This window comes from Ostrea edulis, chromosome 4, assembly GCF_947568905.1.
Source record: "Ostrea edulis chromosome 4, xbOstEdul1.1, whole genome shotgun sequence".
NCBI lineage: Eukaryota > Metazoa > Mollusca > Bivalvia > Ostreida > Ostreidae > Ostrea > Ostrea edulis.
In genome coordinates, this window is record NC_079167.1 from 72,378,574 (window position 1) to 72,399,721 (window position 21,148).

At 35.3% G+C, this 21,148-nt stretch overlaps 1 protein-coding gene across 3 annotated transcripts in view; it reads right to left on the minus strand.

Annotated features, from left to right (window-relative positions):
• Window positions 1-3,547: 3,547 nt before the first annotated feature.
• The window catches only part of LOC125672453 (monocarboxylate transporter 12-like), a 21,949-nt gene continuing 4,348 nt past the window's right edge, over window positions 3,548-21,148 (minus strand). Inside the window, exons 1-3 of one of the 3 annotated variants that reach the window (XM_048908707.2) lie at window positions 13,003-13,086; window positions 10,721-12,734; window positions 3,548-7,638 (exon numbers count right to left, since the gene is read on the minus strand). In XM_048908707.2, coding sequence (XP_048764664.1) covers window positions 7,406-7,638; window positions 10,721-12,554 — 2,067 coding nt within the window. In that variant the 5' untranslated portion in view covers window positions 12,555-12,734; window positions 13,003-13,086 and the 3' untranslated portion in view covers window positions 3,548-7,405. Of the gene's footprint in view, window positions 7,639-10,720; window positions 12,735-12,820; window positions 12,974-13,002; window positions 13,087-21,148 lie in introns of those variants that run through there. The other 2 variants (XM_056163711.1, XM_048908706.2) reach the window with 2 other exon arrangements.

Consider the following 21,148-nt stretch of genomic DNA (forward strand, 5'->3'; position numbering starts at 1 on the left):
AGTGAAATCAAAAACGTCTTCAACAAACATGCACGTGCATTTCATGCCATGGGAAATGCGTTTCTCATCACAGTTTATGCTTTTGCTACCATTGCACGATTTTCACTCAGGCATCGGTGTCTGATTCTTTCTAAAATTTCAAACTCACTTGAGTGTTTACACTACGATTATCAACACAATGCTCCCTCAACGTGTAAGACGTCGCCTGACGACAGAACAACTGGGCAGGTGTATTGGAATGCTTCACGCTGGCTATTCACAACGTGACGTTGCAAATACACTAAACGTCAGCCAGAGCGTTGTAAACAGGGCCTGGAACCGACAAAAAAATTTTGGTACAGCAGCACACCGACATGGGGGTGGTCGTCAGAGGTCGACAACCCAACGCCAAGACCATTTTGTGGCTCTTCAGGCACGACGCCATCCCTTTTGGACAGTAACCAGCCTACGTAACGACCTCCTGAACGCCTCGGGGGTGAATGTGTCCACTCAGACGATACGGAATCGGCTTCACAATGCAGGTCTCAACTCGAGAAGGGTATGTGTTCGAGTCCCTCTGACTGTTCGACACCGGCGGGAGCGATTGGACTGGGCTGAAGATCATGTCACTTGGACACAGAACGATTGGGTTCAAGTTCTGTTCACCGATGAGTCCAGCTATTGTTTGAACTTTACAGACAGGAGGCACCGAGTGTGGCGACGACAACGTGAACGTTTCCATGATGCCAACATCAGTGAACATGACCGTTATGGTGGTGGTTCCATCATGGTCTGGGGTGGAATCAGCAGGGATGGAATAACAGATCTTCATGTCCTGGAGAGAGGAACAATGACGGGGGTGCGGTACCGGGATGAGATCCTCGATGTTTACGTCAGACCCTACGCTGGTGCTGTTGGCCCTGAGTTCATCCTGATGGATGATAACGCCCGTCCTCATCGCGACAGGGTGGTGGAGCAGTACCTTCAGCAGGAGACAATTGTCCGTATGGACTGGCCAGCGCGCTCGCCGGACTTGAACCCGATTGAGCATGTATGGAACATGCTGCAGGTTGCCCTTTCACGCCGTAGAGCACAACCCACGACTTTGGCAGAGCTCGGAAACGCCCTCGTGGAAGAGTGGAACAACCTTCCCATTGGAAACATCCGGGTGCTTATTGACAGCATGGCTCGACGTTGTCAAGCCGTCATTGATGCAAGGGAGACCATACCTGGTATTGACACTTCATCGACTAAGTGTAATGATGGACTATCCCCAAAAACTGTGTAATTCTTTCTCTGGTTTGCTGTTAACTTTTTGTAATGAAATGCCTTTTGGTGTTGTTATCAGATTTCAAGCATTCTGTATTGATAAAAGTTCATGTCGTTCATGAATTTTCATTCATAACCTGAGTAAACACGTTTCTGAGTAAAATTTATGTCTTTTGTTATGTTAGTGGTAAATTACACACATATAACCTAGTTATCCTTATCAAATTTTGAGGAGTATATATCTTTAACTCGGAGAGATATCTGTTTAACCTAATGGGATATCTTTCTAACTTAAACGAAATCTCTTACGAAGTATTTTTAAATAGTAAAGAGAGAGTAAAGAGTTACTAGTAAACAGCTAGAGAGATATCTCTTTAACTTAGATATCTCCTAACCGTAGGAGATATCTCTTTACCGTAAAGAGATATTTCTCTATCGATGTAAAAGATATATCTTTCAAAGTTATTAAAATATCTCCTACAGATTTCCAGAAAGATATCTATGACAAGTTGTTTTACTATTGATTCATTAAAAAGATATTTAACTAATGAGATATCTCTTAAACTAGAAAGATATCTTTTTAACTTAGATATTTCTTGACCTTTAGAGATATCTCTTAATGAGATATCTTTACATCGTAGTAAAAGGTAGTATCTCTCAAAGTTAACAAGATTTCTTACAGATTTTCAGAAAAAATATTTTCTCTAACTTTGAGACATATTTTTCCATTGACTACAATGGTTACTCTATATATGTGATGACCTTCACTATTCATGTGACACATCAAACTAATGCAAAAATGGTGGGAAAGTTCGAGGTCGTTGGAACGCCGTTAACCAATTGCCATCAGGCTGAGCCTAGCGAGTTGTGCAAGTATTTCAGGCTGAGCCTAGCAAGTTGTATAAGTATTAGGATTTCGATTCCCTTGATTTTCATAGTGCGAACTGACAGGAACTAATATTACTAGCACTGTATATAGGTTTTTGCTTTGGGATTATTCTATGTGCATTCCACCAGAAATAAATTAATCGAGAGAACTTTTGTTTTTTTACAGATATCTCTTTCAGAAATATTCTTTTAACTTAAAAAGACATATCTCTCAAAAGTAAATGAGACGCATCTCTAGATTAAAGAGATGTCTTACTTTCATAATGAATAGTAAAACAGTTTATCATATATATATCTCAGTTTGCCATCGCTAATTAAAGGGAAGCTACCCCTGAGACACGTGCATTCTCGGCGATTCTTACAAAAGTCGATTAGTATTAAAGAAAAATAAAGGAAATTTTTGAGGTGGAAAACCGGTGCATATCATCTTTTCAGTTTTCAGAAAAGTCAGAAGCTGTTATTTCCATATATTTATATGTACATTCCTAATATTTTTCTTTTGACATCCATATAAATCGTAACGATACATGTAGCCAATTCCTCATGAATGTGATGCAGTTATAAAAAATCTTAATAAATATAATTTTATTTCTCGACAGAAATGAAAATAAAATGCAAATACATGTATAAAAAAATTAATTTCATTTTTGTTGTTGTTGAAAATACACGAGAGTGTGAACCGCGACGCTTCTCGCCGGAATGCTTCATGATCTGCGTTACATGAGGGTATGAACTGCAACGCGACGCTTCTCGCCGGAATGCTTCATGATCTGCGTTACATGAGGGTATGATCTGCGTTACATGAGGGTATGAACTGCAACGGAACTATGTCGGCGTGAAGCGTCGCAGTTCATAACTCTCATGTATTTTGAAAAATTAAATTTATTTCTTAAATATTTTCTTCTGTCTATGAAACATGTGAGTCACATGTTCTTTCTATCAGTTTACAGTTGTAACCGTTTCAAGTATGAAGGAATCAGGAAACCTCCATATTCAGGAACCTTAAGTTGCAACAGAAATGGAATTTTCGAGATGGAAAACCGTTTTCTGAAGAAGAAACGCAAAAATGTCGTGAAAGATAACCGAAAATACTTCTCATAAAACGAAAAATTATGCATGACTGACCAGAAAAAGTTTGCCAAAAATCAAATCAAACGCATGAAATCCTCCAAAAGAATTTTCAAGCTCTAAGACTACGTCAATGTCTACAAAATTACAAGTTTTACTTTCCTAGTGCAAAAAGTTTTAAAAATCGCCAAGATTTAGAAATGTGCACCTGGAAATCCCACTTAAACGTCTGAAATTTGAAATTACGCCTCTTGTACGCAAGGATTTGCATGATATATGGGCATTATACATCTAGGGAATTTTGTACGGGGTCTCACATCCAGTAAAAGAAAACAAAAATATGTTAATTGCATTTTTAATTTACACAAAAGTATAACAACAGCAAACATTAACAGAAACAGAATATAACAATATATTCCTCCCACTGATTGTTAGAGTCAACAAACCATTTAAACATTTTCAAATTGAAATACACGGGCTCCACAAATGGGAGCATCCCCTCACAACAAAATAGTATCTCCATTAGTGCATACGATGCCCTTGTCCTTTGATTCGGAACCAAGATCTCGCAAGAAATTGGGTACCAAGCACACTAAAAAAGTTGTACACAAGGAAGTTCATAATGTTCTTTCCACGTAATTTGACAGTTTACATTTGATCTATAAAAAAAACCCACAGGAACCTGAATATTTATATAGCTATTTATCCAATTTTAATAAAAACACAAAAAGGTCCCCAATTTCCTCCCCAGTGACATTTATAACTGACCTTGATAACAGATATGAACCGATATACAAAGTATTTATGTATTGCACCATTCCTGGACTTTTCAGGAAAATTAAAGAGGTTATAATAACCCCATTTCACTGTCAGTGACCTTCACTTTTTTTTAGATGACCGGGAACTGTGATTTATATGCAAGGTACCATTCCTACAAGTTTGATAAAAATCAGACAAATACTTTGCCTAAAATCCTGTACCGAACCCAATGTAATGAACACTTGGACGTATGAACACACAGTGTACAGAACGGGAAGTTACTGTTCCCCCTGCCACTCCGTTGTGAGGGGGATGAGAGACTGAAGGTAAGAAAGATAACTCTTACTTGCTTCTACTGATGATGAATGGAATGTATAAATGGCCATTAATTTCACATCTAGATAAAACTAAAAGGGTTAAAACACAATTTGCATAACTATTGATTTAAGAACAACATGACTGTATTGACGAATCTGTTTGAAATTTAAAAAAAAAAATAAATGTAAAAATACACTAATACTTTGATTCAAATAATCTGAACCAAGGCATAAAAATATCCATAATATTCAACCACCATACTATTGACCATAAACATATACTGAATAAACTGTGATTCAACATGTAATCATAGTCCAAACAAAATAATTTATAAACTAAATTCATTACAATACAAATATGCAGATTGCCAGTAATTCAAGCATGAACATGTATTCTAACATCAAACTAAAAAAGAAAATCATACATTCAAATAAATACAAAACAGCATGTAACACAGTAATAACAAGTATGTAATAAAACAGTTGCCCTAAGTAGAGTCAATCACATAGCTAGCAGATTCATAAACATGACATTTTAATAACCACTTTAAGAACCGAAGAGCCATTTGCTGAAAAAATGTAGATAACAGACTCTTAATGTAGCTCATTTTCAACAGTCTTAAAAAAAAACCCCTCAAAGTATGTGTTGGTGTTGAATGTGGTTGCCAATTAACTGTCAAGGAACTAATGTATGAACGAGAAACAAAACAACTGTGTCCTTGTCACGTTATCAATTCCTATAAATCTTACAGAAGTAAACTACCGTATATTCCTTGTTTAAGTCAGGAGAAATCTATTTACGCATTTATTTTGTGAGAATGTATTCACAGTTATTTCTTAAAGATCTCTCTAATTTTCATTACCTTAATTTCACTATTATAATTAATGATTTATATTGCTAATGTTTAATTGTGGAACAGAGTTTTGATTTTTTTATTCTTGCCATTTGACAAACAAAGGAAACAGGATGTTGTTTAAAACACTGATTCTGGTATCAAGTCAATGAATTTACAGTCGTTCCATAGGGAAAGACATCAACTGAACAGTGACAGATAAATATACAGGGATAGAAACTTTCACTATACCAGTTCTTTTTGACCTTGAAATCAACCATTAGCACAAGGTCTGACATCGTTCATGCCAATACAAAAATAAAACAAGATTAGAACATGAAAAAACAAGGAATCTTAAAATGACTGAAATGTTGTCTTTATAATGTCTTCTTTATTAAAATATTTCAATATTCCTCTGCGAGTGTCTTGCTAAATTAAGCTGTACATCTTGGCTGCTAAATTTAATTTTGAATTGAAATACCATGTACTGATTGCAAGGATGATCTAAAACACAATACTGAACACAACAGTAGTTGTTTTATGTCAAACTGATCATGAAAACAAAAAGCACACAGGTGTAGAAATATATATCCCACTGATGGGTCAACATATGCTGTCCAAAACAAACTTGTGTGAAGGTATATCAAACCTGGATAAAGTCTGTGAAGTGTGGCTTAATCATTTACTTAATCAAGTAATTTCAGCAAAATGAAAGAAAATTTACTTATTTTATAGAAAGAAACTGAATCTTATGTTATTTACAATTTGGCAGTCACACAGTCCAAATATCTATTACATAATATAAAATCAGTCTGTCGTGTTACATCATACCCTACGCTGTTTCAAGTCCTTTCAAATCTTGGGCAATGTACTACTGTATTGATATTCTGGAGCTCAACTGTCTTACAAATCAATATACTTTACTCAAATTCAATTTACAAGAATTACGCCAGTCTAACGATGGTGATTAGCCTTCCGGATTAACCTGGTAGTTTCATACACGAGTAAATTAAGGTATACCTGTATTCAAAACATGTATTGGCTAGATATATTGATCAGCAATTACATACCACATATTCCAAATAACATATTTACTTGGAAGTGCAATAAAGCATTCTTCAGACATCACCCCCCCCCCTCCTCCAAAAAACCCCCCCACCATTAAAATGTATTGCTCAGCAAGGTGCATATGCAGCTGGTTTCTTTTATATGTTCGACTATGAAATTATTGAGATTACAGAAGAACATACGGTTACAATTAACACTAACGTAAATAATTCAGCTGTCTGATTGTTTGCCAAAATCACTTGTTATGATATATATACATGCAAGAAATAAAAAAAATATATATACATTAAACAACAGAGAGATCTTCACTTACACCGAGAAGCAACTACAAGATTCCTGAAGCGACTGAGCCCTCTGAACAAATGTACAGCACTGAAGGCATTGAATATAGTTTCAAGTCTTGAAGTCAATATAAATAAAATTAATATATTTGTTCACACACAACAAGGACACACAACAAGACTTCAACAAGGCTTTCAACAAGACGCACAACATCAAGATCAATTAACATTATAAAAATACAGTACTGGCAAGTCAAAATACTATTTCCCTGGGATATATGAAATAACAAAAACATAACTTTAATGATGTGTCATCCTGCAAACTTATAATTGTTAGGACATTTTTTTTCCCCATAAACGCTATGGTAATAAAGATGGGACTAAAGATTATTTTGTAAAATTCTGTAACAACCTGTGCTAAATGGTTTGTAAAATTTGTCGATATAAAGTGACTGATACGAATATCACAAACCACTTAACACAATGACTAAATTACACGTGAGAATTTGTAGACTTCCTTATAGTAGATACAGTGAGGTCCTTTATAATGATATCTTACACACCAAAACTGTACCAGGACAAATTTGTAAGTCACCGGGTATTAGGTAGACTTAGTATCCTCCCTCCCCTGAAATTATGCTTGAAGTAGATACTTAATTCAGTTTTAAGATACGAAAAAACAAAATCAGATAATCTACTTGTATGTATTCAGATCATCATACTGTTTTAGTATATATTATTTGGCATCTACAAGCAAGAAGTTTCATTTCAAATATTATGTTTAAGGACAAATAAGAAATAGAAAATGGGGATGGGGGAGGGGGAGGGGATGAATATGCAAAACGCAAGCAGTGTATGTACTTATAGTCAATCAATGGAGAAATGTACTGGAAGATATCTGTTTCCCGAATGGAACAAACATTATAACAAATTCTTAACAAGGTTAAACAGAAGTTTCTGCGTTTGAAGAAACCAAGTTTTCCTGGCATTCTCCATTCTCCATCAGAATCTCTCGCTGTTTTGGAGTTCTACTGCTGATAGAGTGTTTTCTCGTAATAAGAGATTTCAGACATTTTCCAATTGGCACGAAGATCAATAGAAGACCAGAAAATGCAATGAAGATCCCTCCAGCTACAAAGGTATGGTCATAGGATCCCGACATGTCATAAAGCAAACCTGTCAAATAAAATAGTGTGGTCATTAATTCCCATATGTTTTACATATACATTGTATGTAGTAAACCTGTCAAATAAAAAGGTATGGTCATAAGGTCCCAACATATAGTAAACCTGTCAAATAAAAAGGTATGGTCATTAATTCCCACATGTTTTACATATATATGTAGTGAATCTGTCAAATAAAACGGTATGGTAATAAGGTCCCAATATGTCATATACCAGAAGTAAGACAAAGTATTTTGAATAGAAAAAATTAAATCTAAGAGCCACAATTTCTTTAAAAAACATTGGACAGCATTCCCCTTACAATATGCACAGCTCCACATTGTGATCTTTCTTTGTACCAAGTTTCATCAAAATCCCCCAAAAGATTTAGGAGGAGTTGCGAGGACAAAGTTAAAGGGATAGACAGACGGATGACAGCAGTATAGCATAATGCATGGTCATAAGATCCCAACATATCATGTTATGTAGTAAACCTGTCAACAGAAAGGTATGGTCATAAGATCCTAACATATCATATAGTAAACCCATTAATAGAAAGGTATGGTCATAAGATCCCAATTTGTCATATACATATAGTAAACCTGTCAATAGAAAGGTATGGTCATAAGATCCCAATTTGTCATATACATATAGTAAACCTGTCAATAGAAAGGTATGGTCATAAGATCCCAATTTGTCATATACATATAGTAAACCCATTAATAGAAAGGTATGGTCATAAGATCCCAATTTGTCATATACATATATAGTAAACCTGTTAATAGAAAGGTGTGGTAATAAGATCCTAATTTGTAATATACATATAGGAAACCTGTTAATAGAAAGGTATGATCATAAGATCCCAACATAGTAAACCTGTTAATAGAAAGGTATGGTCATAAGATCCCAACATATATAGTAAACCCATTAATAGAAAGGTATGGTCATAAGATCCCAATTTGTCACATACATGTATTAAACCCATTAATAGAAAGGTATGGTCATAAGATCCCAATTTGTCATATACATATAGTAAACCTGTTAATAGAAAGGTATGATCATAAGATCCCAATTTGTCATATACATATAGTGAACCTGTCAATAGAAAGGTATGATCATAAGATCCCAATTTGTCACATACATGTATTAAACCCATTAATAGAAAGGTATGGTCATAAGATCCCAATTTGTCATATACATGTAGTAAACCTTTAGTGTCAAATGTGGGCCACATCACTCGCCTCACTGAACAGTTGCATTTTCCCACATAAAACTTTTAAGTTCCAATTATAGCCTTAACCTTGCTACATGGGACATGTTGTTAACAGATTTGAATCTACACTTCATCTTGTGGTTCTTGAAAAGAAGATTTTCAAAATTTATACACTGTATTCTTAAGTAAAATATTGAACCCTGGATACTGTTGCCCACTTTATACTCGAGAGTCATAGTGTGATAATTATAGGTTGTATGGGAAAATATGATGACCGAGTTTTTTGGCATGTAGACGGAACGAGCTTGCGAGGTCCGCGTCCACGACAAAAAACAAGGTTGTCATATTTTCCCATACAAAGTCTATAACCTTTTTATTATATACTTTCAATTTCATTTAGAAACTAACAATAATCTTATTTGTAACAATTTCTTTATTGGTTTAACTGAGTCAAAGATGAAAAACACGAAAAATTTGAAAATTAACGGCGTAGTAATTTGATTGTGATGTAATGTTTGCAGGCCGGAATGCTTCCTGGCATATATCGTGTGATATATGCCTGCAAACTTTTAAAGAAAAAAGAAGAGATGATATAGAAAGTATATAATAATTTAATGTACACAACATCATGAGCATTCCTGCATTTCAATTTCATAAATAAAACTCTACTTGTGGTTCTTGGGAAGACTATATTTTAAAAAATTCCTATCATGTACTCTTTAAATTTCAAACTCTTCCAATGACCAAGCCATAAACTTGAGGATCATGGTATGAACACACTTGAATCCTATATGAGGACGCTTACATATTGTATCCTCAGGCTATGGCTCTTAAGAAAAGGTTGGGTTTTATTTTTTCCTATGTGAAATTTAATCCTTACATGTACCCTTTTCCTTCCCATCATGAATTGAACAAAATTCAGGTGAACTAAAAGAAGAAGGAGGGAGAGACTCAGGAGTGGGATGGAAGGAGGTGTTAGAAGAGAGAAGTTTACCCCCCCCCCCCCCCCCTTTGTTATTTGGGAGAGCCTGTTTGATTAACACGGAATGACTACAGAGGTCTAGGTGAGAAAATAAATATTTCCAACATTCAAAAATCCACTATATGGTAGTATTGAAACCAATATAAAAAAAATAATACTGGGAGTACGAAATTATTGTCCCCAAAACTGATTAACAACATTAATATATTGACATTATATTACATCTAACATATCCCAATTTCAAAATGGTTCCTGATAATAGTGCCCACATTTTTTAAAGACAAGGGCCTGCCCCAACAGCTAGTGCAATGGTGTGGCCTTCCCAAATCAAGTTCTCACAAACCTAAAGACAATTAAGTTACACTGAAATTTTCAGGGCTAGATATCTGTACTGTGAAAAGCTCTACAAGTGATTGCATGATCCAATAAATTAATCGTCTTATTCATCACACAACAGATAATGGCAACACAAATGTTCCAACATGGGTAACAGACATGTTGATATGAGCTTACTAGGGGAGGGGTACATGACACCACCAAAGATATCTGTAAGGTGTGTATTGATTTTCTGTCAAAAGACAAAGAGGGATTTTTTCAGACTCTTTTACATTTTTAGGTCACTTGTTGAAGGCCTAAAATTCTGATAGCTAAGTTAGATCTGCTCACATACTTGCTTCACAAAAATAAACTCTGTCTAAAAGTTTAGGTTCAGCTGAGGTCATAATTATGTTTAGTTAATGCCAAGGACTGTGGTATTATTAACCACCTTTTATGAAACATAATCGACCAAAGGTTTGTGAGAAATGTGATGGATCACAAATCCTTGACTATAGGGAAGATGCAACAGTGCTGATAAGGTAAAGGACTATATTGAATATAAATATAACACAGTGCACTCACCAGCTACAGGGGGGCCTATTATATTGGCCAGTCCCTGCATCATCATGGTCAGTCCATAGGAATTGGTCAGCTTGTCAATTCCAACAATTTCCACCAGAATCACAGTACTCAATGCATAGTTGGCACTGATAAATAATCCAAAAAGACCTGCTATTACACATAGTGGTATGAAAGACATGAACCATGGCACAACCATCACAGCCAAGCCTGAGAGGATGATGGACACGCCATAAAGCAATGTCAGATCTATATTTTTGTCCCCTATAAATCCATATATAATCTGTCCTAGGGTATTCACAATTCCAAGAGTCGAAATTATGAAAGCCGGATTTTCTATGCCTTCTTCTTTAGCAATGTCATTCAGAAACACGTATGGAATATCATACCAGAAGTACAATATGAAGTTAGAAAACACAAAGAGAAGGAAAGTGGGATTTCTCATGATCTGGAAATCAAACATCAACTTAAACATTTTCTTGATGTGTTTAGATAATCGCAGAAGCCTTGGCAAAGGACAACTGTCATCATCTTCTTCATCAGAACTGTCCTCTAACATCTCCATGTGTAGTTCTGGACAGCTTCTGGACCGGATCTGAGGAGTGGTTGTGAATCTTGTCAAACTTCTCCTATAAAACAGGTCTTTTCTATACAATGGATAGTATTGCATGATTGTCTGAGGAGAAGGGTTCTTTTTCTGGCCACTCTGTTTTTTCTTGCGCCTTCTCTTGACCACTTGATCTGTAACATTCCCATCTTCATTAGCAAAAACAATATGATCATCACTAGTGACCATTAATTTGTTGTTGGGTGACGTGTCCAGATTAGATGCATTATTTGCTGTGGTGTTGTCAGTATCCAAGCTTTGAAAGTATTGTTTCACACTATGCTGAAAATTGCTGCCATTTTTTCGGATGTCGCTTAACATTTCGATAGGAATATTTCTGGATTTCTTTATAAAAGTTGGAAGTTGTACCTGAGAATGGCTAAGCTGCTCTATCCGAACTGAACCTTCATTTTCACTATCCGAGCTCAGCTCTTCTGAATTACTAACATGACGACTTCTATCATGCAGACTTGCTCTTGAAATTGTTCTCGACATATTTTCGAATCTCTCTAAATTTCTTCTCCATTCTTCCATTGGGGTAAATTCCAAGGGCCTCATCAATGCTCCACAAACAACCAAGTTCAAAGTTACAGCACTAAGAATGATGAAAGATCCTCTCCATCCATACTCCTCAATGAGGAACTCTAGAAAGGGAGCAAATACAAATGTACCGATTCCAGATCCACAAACGGACAGGCCAGTCGCCAGGGATCGCTTCTTCTCAAAATAGTACGCCACAATCACTAATGAATTTACATATCCAATGGAGAGACCGAATCCGGCAACAAAACCAAACGTAAAACAGATAAGGCCTATGGAATCCACAAAAGCACTGGCTAAGATGCCAGCACTTGTGATCAATCCTCCAATGATCTGGGCTTTCCTGCATCCTAATTTCGTCACAATAGCACTGGATATAGGTCCACACACCAGTGGGATTCCATAGAATAAGGCAGCAATAATAGACGTCACACCTTTACTTTCTTTGAAGACCTTCGACAGCTCCGTAAAAAGTACACCAAAAGATAATGTAAATCCATCACTTATAACCATCACAAAGAATGCACTGAGCACAATTACCCAGCCATAGCCCCCGTCTGGAGCGGGGGGCATCGAAATGGAAGAGTCGCTAGATGAGGAGGTTCCCTCCGATGAGGTAGACAAGTTTGACACACTGCTCCTGGATTCATGGCGTTTTCTTGATGCTTTATCTTGCTCCTGTTCAAGCATTTCTTACTTAATAGGCTCTCAGGATAAAGATTATTGCTGTTGAAAAATTCAGCTATGCTGATTGAAAATATAGAGGATAGGCACAGTTTAGTCATTGGCCGATGCAGATGAAGAATGCTCTGGACACAGAGAGTATAATTCCATAAATGACCAGCCATATGCTTCCAATCTGGGACTATTCTGTAAAAACAAAACAAAGAGACTTCACTGTACGTTACACAATTCCCTGCATATCCATGCATATGAAAAAGACCCACCCCCAATACCTTATTAGTGCTGGTATAATCCTAGATGTTTTAATAACTGTATTCTGTCCTACTCTGATATGTAAGCAAACCTTCCATTATAGAGATACTAAAGAGGCAGCAGTCAATGTCAGCAGATTTAAATGGTTACGTGGATGAGAGAGCAGAATAGCATTTGTTGACTACTAATACTTTAAACTAACCATTTAATATGAAATCCACTTTATCCATACTGAAACTTTACATTGAACATTATATACATGTATCAAAAGACACACAGCCAGAGTATGCTGTAAGTATAGTTATTATAAATATACTGTCAGTGCATGCATACCTTAAATACAAATACATAACAATATACTTATCAAAGTCACTTAAGCATGTAACTATAAATCAGTGTATATTAGTGTCTGCATCGTCCATCTGAAAATGTTTACCAGCTTCATCTGATCATGAAATAGCTAGCACATCAGACATGAATTCAATCTATTTCAACCTGGTTTTCTCAACTTAAAAATCTGAATACTGTTGTAAGACATTAACGTACATCAATGCAACAGTAATGCTGAAATAACAAACATATATTTACATTACAAAGTAAAATTTAATCAATCACAATCAATCAAGCTATGAGTATGACTCTGAGAAAGCTAGCATGGAAAGTTATAAGAAATCTATTTAAAGTTTCATTTCTTGACATTGTTTAAAATTAACAAAACTTGCTCTCACAATGTGTATGAATATTCAATATGTCAATACATCAGTTGCTCTTATGATGGCAAATAATTAACATTTAATGTTTTAATAATCTCTCTTTATATTCACTCTCAACTAGATTGAAAAGGTTGCTGAAAAGGATATTGAAATAAAGCATTAACCATTAAAGTACATGTATTAGAATATTTATTTTTGATCTTTATATTTTTGGTACTTTATTTCATAAGAGCTTTAAAAAAATTCATTCCTGAAAGTTTGATAAAATCAAATTAAAAGTTAGATTCTCAGGATCGGCTATGTGGTTGTATGGGAATTTAAGTTATTGTGGTCGCCCACTCAGGCATGTGGGTTTCCTCTGGGTATACTCCGCTTTCCTCCAACAATCACGCCTAAATCCAAGCCGACGAGAAGCATTAATATAAGTATGTAGGACTTGCTTGATAATTGTCGTAAAATGAATAAAGTTTAAAGTTTTGAAATTTCCTTTCTCCTTTTAAAATTTAACTTGAAAACCAAAAGGATCTTTCAGAATTTTGCTTGGAACTAGTAACACTGATTCTTCATATCTAACCTTGAAATCAATACTCAAGGAACCTTGAAGATGTTTATGTAAGGTACCATTCCAGGACCCAGTTGCACAAAGATTACTTAACTTTAACAGACAGTTAACTTATAATTGTCATTAACTCTTACATTTATATAGCGTTAACTACATGTTAACTGTCTGTTAAATTTAACTAACATTTGTACAATTGGATCCTGAAATTCCCTTCAAATGACCTTGACCTTTTACACATATCATTAATACGAAGTAAAATTTGTGAAAGTTTCAAGAAAATGCATTAGGAATGTTATCAAGATATGGTACACAAAGCAAAACCCATGAACACACAATACAACATATAAATTAAGGACTACCATGCAGGTTACTTATATCCTGCCCATAAACTCTGTTTTTAGGGAATACTAAGATTGAAAACAATATCACAAGCAACATGTTTATGGTAACCTTATCCATAGTTTTGATAAGAGGCCAGTTACTGCTCAGTAGTGAAGACATTTTAATTCCCCTAGTATAACTCTCCAGTTTATTGTTTCTTCCACTCTGTAATTTATGATCATAAACCAAACATCCCCTGTTTGGTCTGAGCAGGTGCTTACTTAACAGATATTTACCCAAAACAAGTAAATATGTTGTGTACCATCACTTTCTCACTTAAAAGAGAATTAAATAGGCCACTGCTAAATAAAAATACCCATGCGGTTTTACAAACTCACCCTGACAGGACACAAGTCTATTGTTGGTTAACCCCACGCCCCAGTCAAACCTGGTGCCCATTTACTGCTGGTGGGATGGGGCAATGCATGCTGATTTAAATGCGACACAAAATTCACAATGAAAGGTGAAGATAACGAACAGTGATCAATCTCATAACTCCTACAAGCAATATAAAATAGATAGTTGGGCAAACACGGACCCCTGGACACATCAGAGGTGGGATCAGGTGCCTAGGAGGAGTAAGCATCCCCTGTCGACTGGTCACACCCGCTGTGAGCCCTATATCCTGATCAGGTAAATGGAGTTATCCGCAGTCAAAATCAGTGTGCCAAGAACGGCTTAACAATTGGTATGAAACACGTCAGACAGCATTTGACCCAATGATAGGTTGTATTGACAAACTAGATTGTTATAACGACCATATAATTTGCGAAATGCTGACTTCAATTGAGACTGTTGAAACCCCTGTACCATCAACTTGTTTGTCAGTAGCTTACCTCGACTTAAAAACTGATCATATGCAGAGCAATCTCTTGCATATCGAATAAGTTGAGATATATAAACACCATATGCAGGTGATAATGGAATATTGCTACATAAATATGGGAAGTTGATGATGGAGAAGCTGAAATCATCCTGTTTGTCATACAGTTGAGTTGTCAGTTTGCTGTTAATGACTACTCTGGGTTTCAAGCGTGTAACCTTTCTAACTGCCAGCCCATTGCTCATAGTCAATAGATCAAGGCACCACACACTCCACATGTATCATTAGAAAATGCCAGAAATAAGCTTGAATTTTAATTAAAATCCATCTGTGACATCATTCTATTGTAATAGCGCTCCATTATTTTTCAGGAATGGAGAGTTTCAGACAACTACTTGGTAAATATGATTTTTTGATAAAAACGTTCCCTCTAATCCCCCTGGCCTCTGTCACCTTAACAAAATGTAAAGAATAATTTTTCATATTAAATAAAGACACAGATGAGATTCAAACCCAAGACCTTTCACATAAAAGGCAGAAGCTCTATCCATTGAGCTACAGAGGATGATGACAACCTTGGAAAAATTAAACAATAGATGACTTTTTATATGACAAAACTCTATGCTAGTATCCATATATAATTCTGATATTGAATAGTATTTTTATAATTTATTGAAAGAATTACCTAATATGAGTTACAATTACAGTTAGATTTAAACTGGAGATGGATTGTAAGTCAGTCGATGCCCTCGTTCCTCTCCATTCCTCTTCGGGGCCTCAGCTCTATTATTTTTCAGGAAAGGAGAGGTACTCAGATATTAACCTATACCGAGGTACTCGAATATTAAGCTAGCTATACCGAGGTAATCGGACATTAACCTATCCAGAGGTACTCGGACAATAACCTAAACAGAATGGAGAGGTACTCGGACATTAACCTATACTGAGGTTAACTCGAACATTAACCTATACCGAGGTCCTCAGACATTAACCTATACAGACTGGAGAGGTACTCAGACATTAACCTATACAGACTGGAGAGGTACTTGGACATTAACCTTTATGTATTGAGTTACATGTGAGGCGGATTTTGACGAGTCGGTCATGACTTACAGCAAACCAGTGATTCTTAAAAGGTGGCCCTGTATATATTTAATTTGATACTGAATAAATTGTAGTGCTGTTGAGTATTGTAGTCCATGTTTTAACTATATTTTCAACTTATCTGAAGCACTGACATGGGGGATGGGGGGTTGGGGGTTGTAGAGTGGAAGTCTACGTTAAATTAGAACTTATCCCGTGTACAGAGTCTTTTAGGGCCAATATACTTGTGGAAATTGTACTCAATATCATGTACTCCTAAACTCATAACATTTATATTGATTACAAGTTTCTCCTTTCAAATATCTGAAAAATCTGCAAATGAATGTAAAATATCTCCACAATACATCTATTCAAATTCATCTAATTAATTTGATGTACAGTAGAGATAAATACATGAAGACTTTAGAACAGCAACCCACTAATGGTTAACCATAAAAATCAGCCCCAACCATTGAGATTTAATAGAGTCAGATTTCATTTTAAAGTTGTCAGCTGGAAATACTATTCTTACGGTGAGAAATTATATATATCAACCTTTATTTGCTCTGACCTAATTCTACCCATTTTTCATTGAAGGAAGTATGAAGACTTCAGACATCTTCCAGGCTTGCATTACAATCAGGCATACAATATCTGATTTATAAGATCAGTCAATGTTTCAGATCACCCACTGTGACAGTTTTATAACTGTGACTAATAGTTACATAAAACAAACAGGAAGTGATACAGTTCAACAATTTAAAAACAATTTGAGAAAGTCCTTATAACTTACATTAACAGTAACATCATCAACATTTGAAGAAAGGGGAATGACAGTCTATATATTTTCCTAATGCACAGAGAGAGAGAGAGAGAGAGAGAGAGATAAAGACAGAGAGACATTACATGAACTGAATGCTTTGGGTATGTGCAGTACACCCCAATACTGGGCCCTAACTTTCAGATCGATTGCATCAAATTCTTGAATCTGATTGACCAAGAAACATTTGAAAAAAAACCAATATACTATCAAATTCCCTCTGTGAACAAAAACCACACCCTCCAAGGTGACATTATATTACTTAGTGATGGGTAACGAAACAGTATATATATATATAACATGCACCCTGTTTGTGCTTTATAGTTTACAATGCATGGTTTTCTTAGGGTTGCATGCAATTTCCAATGCACCTCAGTCGACAATGGTTTTCTGATATATCCAATGAATTGAATTAAATGTTACTCTCAACTACATGTAACATTTACTGTATGATATTCTATATTTCTATACACTTGAAAATAACACATACCAGCATAGCTATGAATGTGTTGGTGAGCCTCAAGAGAATATTCTCTTCAATGGTCATCCCCAGAGGTCCATTGGAATGGTGTCGACATGAAGGGTCGGGAGTGTGACACTTTGATGAAGCTATACATCTTATTTTAATCATTCCCTTTGTTAACTCACAGAATATTGAACAGAATATTATTTGAGAGGACAAGAGCTGCATCAGATGCACACCTTTGTGTGTAAGGCAGGCTCTCTGAAGGACAGTCATCACATGTGCCACTCTATGCATAATCACTGAACAATCGATGGAGTGGAACTTATTACTGATTTTAAAATGTACAAGGTATATATGGGGTTTTTTTTCTAAGAAGGCTTTTGATGAAACATTTCTTTGCAAAAGCATCAGGGGTAGAAGGGGATAAGAACCCCTTACTTGACAAAGGAGAGAGATGGCATCATATATAGTACCATAGACATGTATTTCATTTTTACAATAATATTTGAAACATGTTTAGACTAGTGACAACATGTTTTTTAATTGAATTTGAAATCCGACTTTGACTTCTGAAGTTATCTATGTTGTGCTTTGCACTGTACAATGTAATCGTTTAAACATTGAGCCGATATGCCTCAACAGCTCAGACTTTCATGCAGTTTTCATAATTTGAATTACTGCATGCACAGCAAAAACCACCATACCATTCTCTGCAGTATGAAGCATAGCAGAAAGTAATTGTCTTGTTGATTTTGTTAAAATTATCCAATCATTTCCAATTTTAGTTGCCAAGTGTGTGACTACATATTCTGGTGTACTTTTAAATGCTGCACACCATTCACATCAATCTGGAGATGGGGAGGTGGGGGGGGGGCTGTTTGGTTTTAATCCAGAAATGCTCAATGATAGACAATGTCAAGCACTTTTAAAGACAATGGCAATGTGGTAGCCTAAATGGGTTAAGGGAAGTCGCGGGTTTGATTCCGATCCTGACAGCCAACCTAACACATTTACCATAGGTAGTTGTTCTGGAGAAGAAGATGAAAATGTGAAAAGTTTACGACGGCGCCAACAACATGTGCAGACAATGGAAAGTTTTGATCAGAAAAGATCTTATAAAAGCTAGGTAACCTACATATACTGGATAAGTGGCATTTTTAGTGAGACACAAATTTAGCAATTTTCCATAAATTATGGGTATATATATATTTAGTGAGAGCTAATTTTAGCTACTTCATAATTTTCAAGGAAGATATCTATTACGTCCAATATGGAATATTAAATTGTTAGTGATAATCAATTTTAGTGATCTCATCGCTCTTCTTAATAATGACAATAAATTAAATCCTTGCTAAAAATTCTGCATATACAGTACATTTCAGATGAATCTGGTTGTGCATGATAATGCACTATACATAATCCAGTCTTTGCAGGTGTTGATGCATGGGTTCATTTTTCAAGGTTATAAGATTCCTTTTAAAACTTTTTCTAAGTGTAAACAGAAATACAACAAATCTTATGTCGAAAATCTAAATTTTGTAACTTGAGATATTAAGTCTTTGTGGAACTAAACATGCACATCAGAAAACCCACATACTGAGAAGCATACAGCCATGTAAACCTATGCTAGTTTTAAACTGTAGATACATCAATGTGCATTTGTTTGAATTCCAAAGACTCCACGTCGCAAGAGATTTGTCTGATCAAACTGAATTAGTATATTAATTTAGATAACACATCATAACAATTTTTCAAACAGAAGTGTCATTATTATGGGGAAAAAATCAGAAAATTAATCTGTCCTTTTTAATTTCATCATCTATCTAATGTTAGCTCAGAGGATTAAAGCATTTAAAGCTGGCAATCTGTAGATCATGTGTTGAAGTCCCACAGGGGTTTTATTTTTTTTCTTTATGATTTTACATTTAATTCATAATTTTTGCTACTTTAATATGCAAAATTTTAAATTTCCAACACCTTTATTACACATATATCTTACAGCTTTCATTCACAAGAAATCTGATCTGTGTTAAATACATACCTAAGTGAGCATAACATCATATTTCTATGTTTACAGCACAAAAAAGTATTGGTTCAACATTTTGCCATTTTGTATTTCAACATATCTTGAAAGGTCATTTGGCATATCTGTATTTAGATGAAGGATTAGGATAAAATTGTGTTTGGATGGTGATGTTTTAACCATTTTCAAGGTTTTGGATTCTTATTAGCACATAAAAAGTACCAGTGCATTCCATCACAAACTGTTTTGTGGGTGGGTTTTTTTTTTTATGGGGATTTTTATAATGACAAAGTCAGAGTATCAGTAGAACAATAAGTTTTATTCACAAGGTTTTTAAGGAAGTCACAGGCAGCTCTATTGCTCAAGGTACATAAAGATTACTCATCACTAGTTTAGTGTGGCAAACTATCAGCACAAAACAGTCTTTAGAAACTTAGTTATGACTTGATTCTTGTATTACCATATTGAGCTCATTGGACTTAAATTGGAACAGCAGTATAATACTTTAGATGAGGCAGTTCAAGAAATCAGGTTTTGGTAAAAATGAAATTTTAATAATAGCCTTAATTTATCCAGGATAACACAAATTAGCATATAGCTAGTTTCCATTGCAGTCCTGCATTAAAACATATACACAAACATAAAATTAACATCTAAAATTAGTATCTAAATATGAATACAATATAAAAGGAATGGGGGGGGGGGGGGGGGGGGGAAACATAGCATAAGACACACCTAATTAGTGATAAAATTATTATCTAAATATGAATACATGACATAAAAGGAAAGAAGAAAAAATAGCATAACACACACACACACACACACACACACACACACACACACACACAGTGCCATATCACAACTACATTTGGCACACCTGAACAAAAAGAGGAAAGCACCGTGTTTAAGTGCTACTTCTATTAAAATATTTCATCAAATACACAGCTTTAAAAATGCCAACTGAACCAGAGTTTGAACATTTTGAGACAGTTTGTTCCAAAGGAATGCAGAAGAGTAGCTGTATGAACGTTTATAATTTTCAGTTTTAGCTCTTGGTAAATATAATAAATTAGACATATAATCATTTGACCTGGTTTGGTGGCAACTCACATCTCTTGTATATTTAAACACATTTAGGTAATTTGGCATTTGATTGTTTAAAACTTTGAACAGAAAGACAACCTTTCTAAACATAAAATAATCCTTAATTGGCATCCAGTTCAGACAAGAAAATAAAAAGCCAGTAGCTATAGAGGTCCTGATATCTCAAATATTTAAAAGTATTCTTGCTGCCCTCTTTTGCAGCTTGAAAAAATTTGCATAATATAGTTTTTGATGTTTTTCAGACTTGCAAAGATGGAAGTATTGTTTTGTATGCAATGTTGGTTCCATTAGAGCTGAAAATGAAAGAGTAGACTTACTTGGTAGAGAAAGAAATAAGAATAATTAGGGGTATCAAACTTGGTGTGTTCGGTGT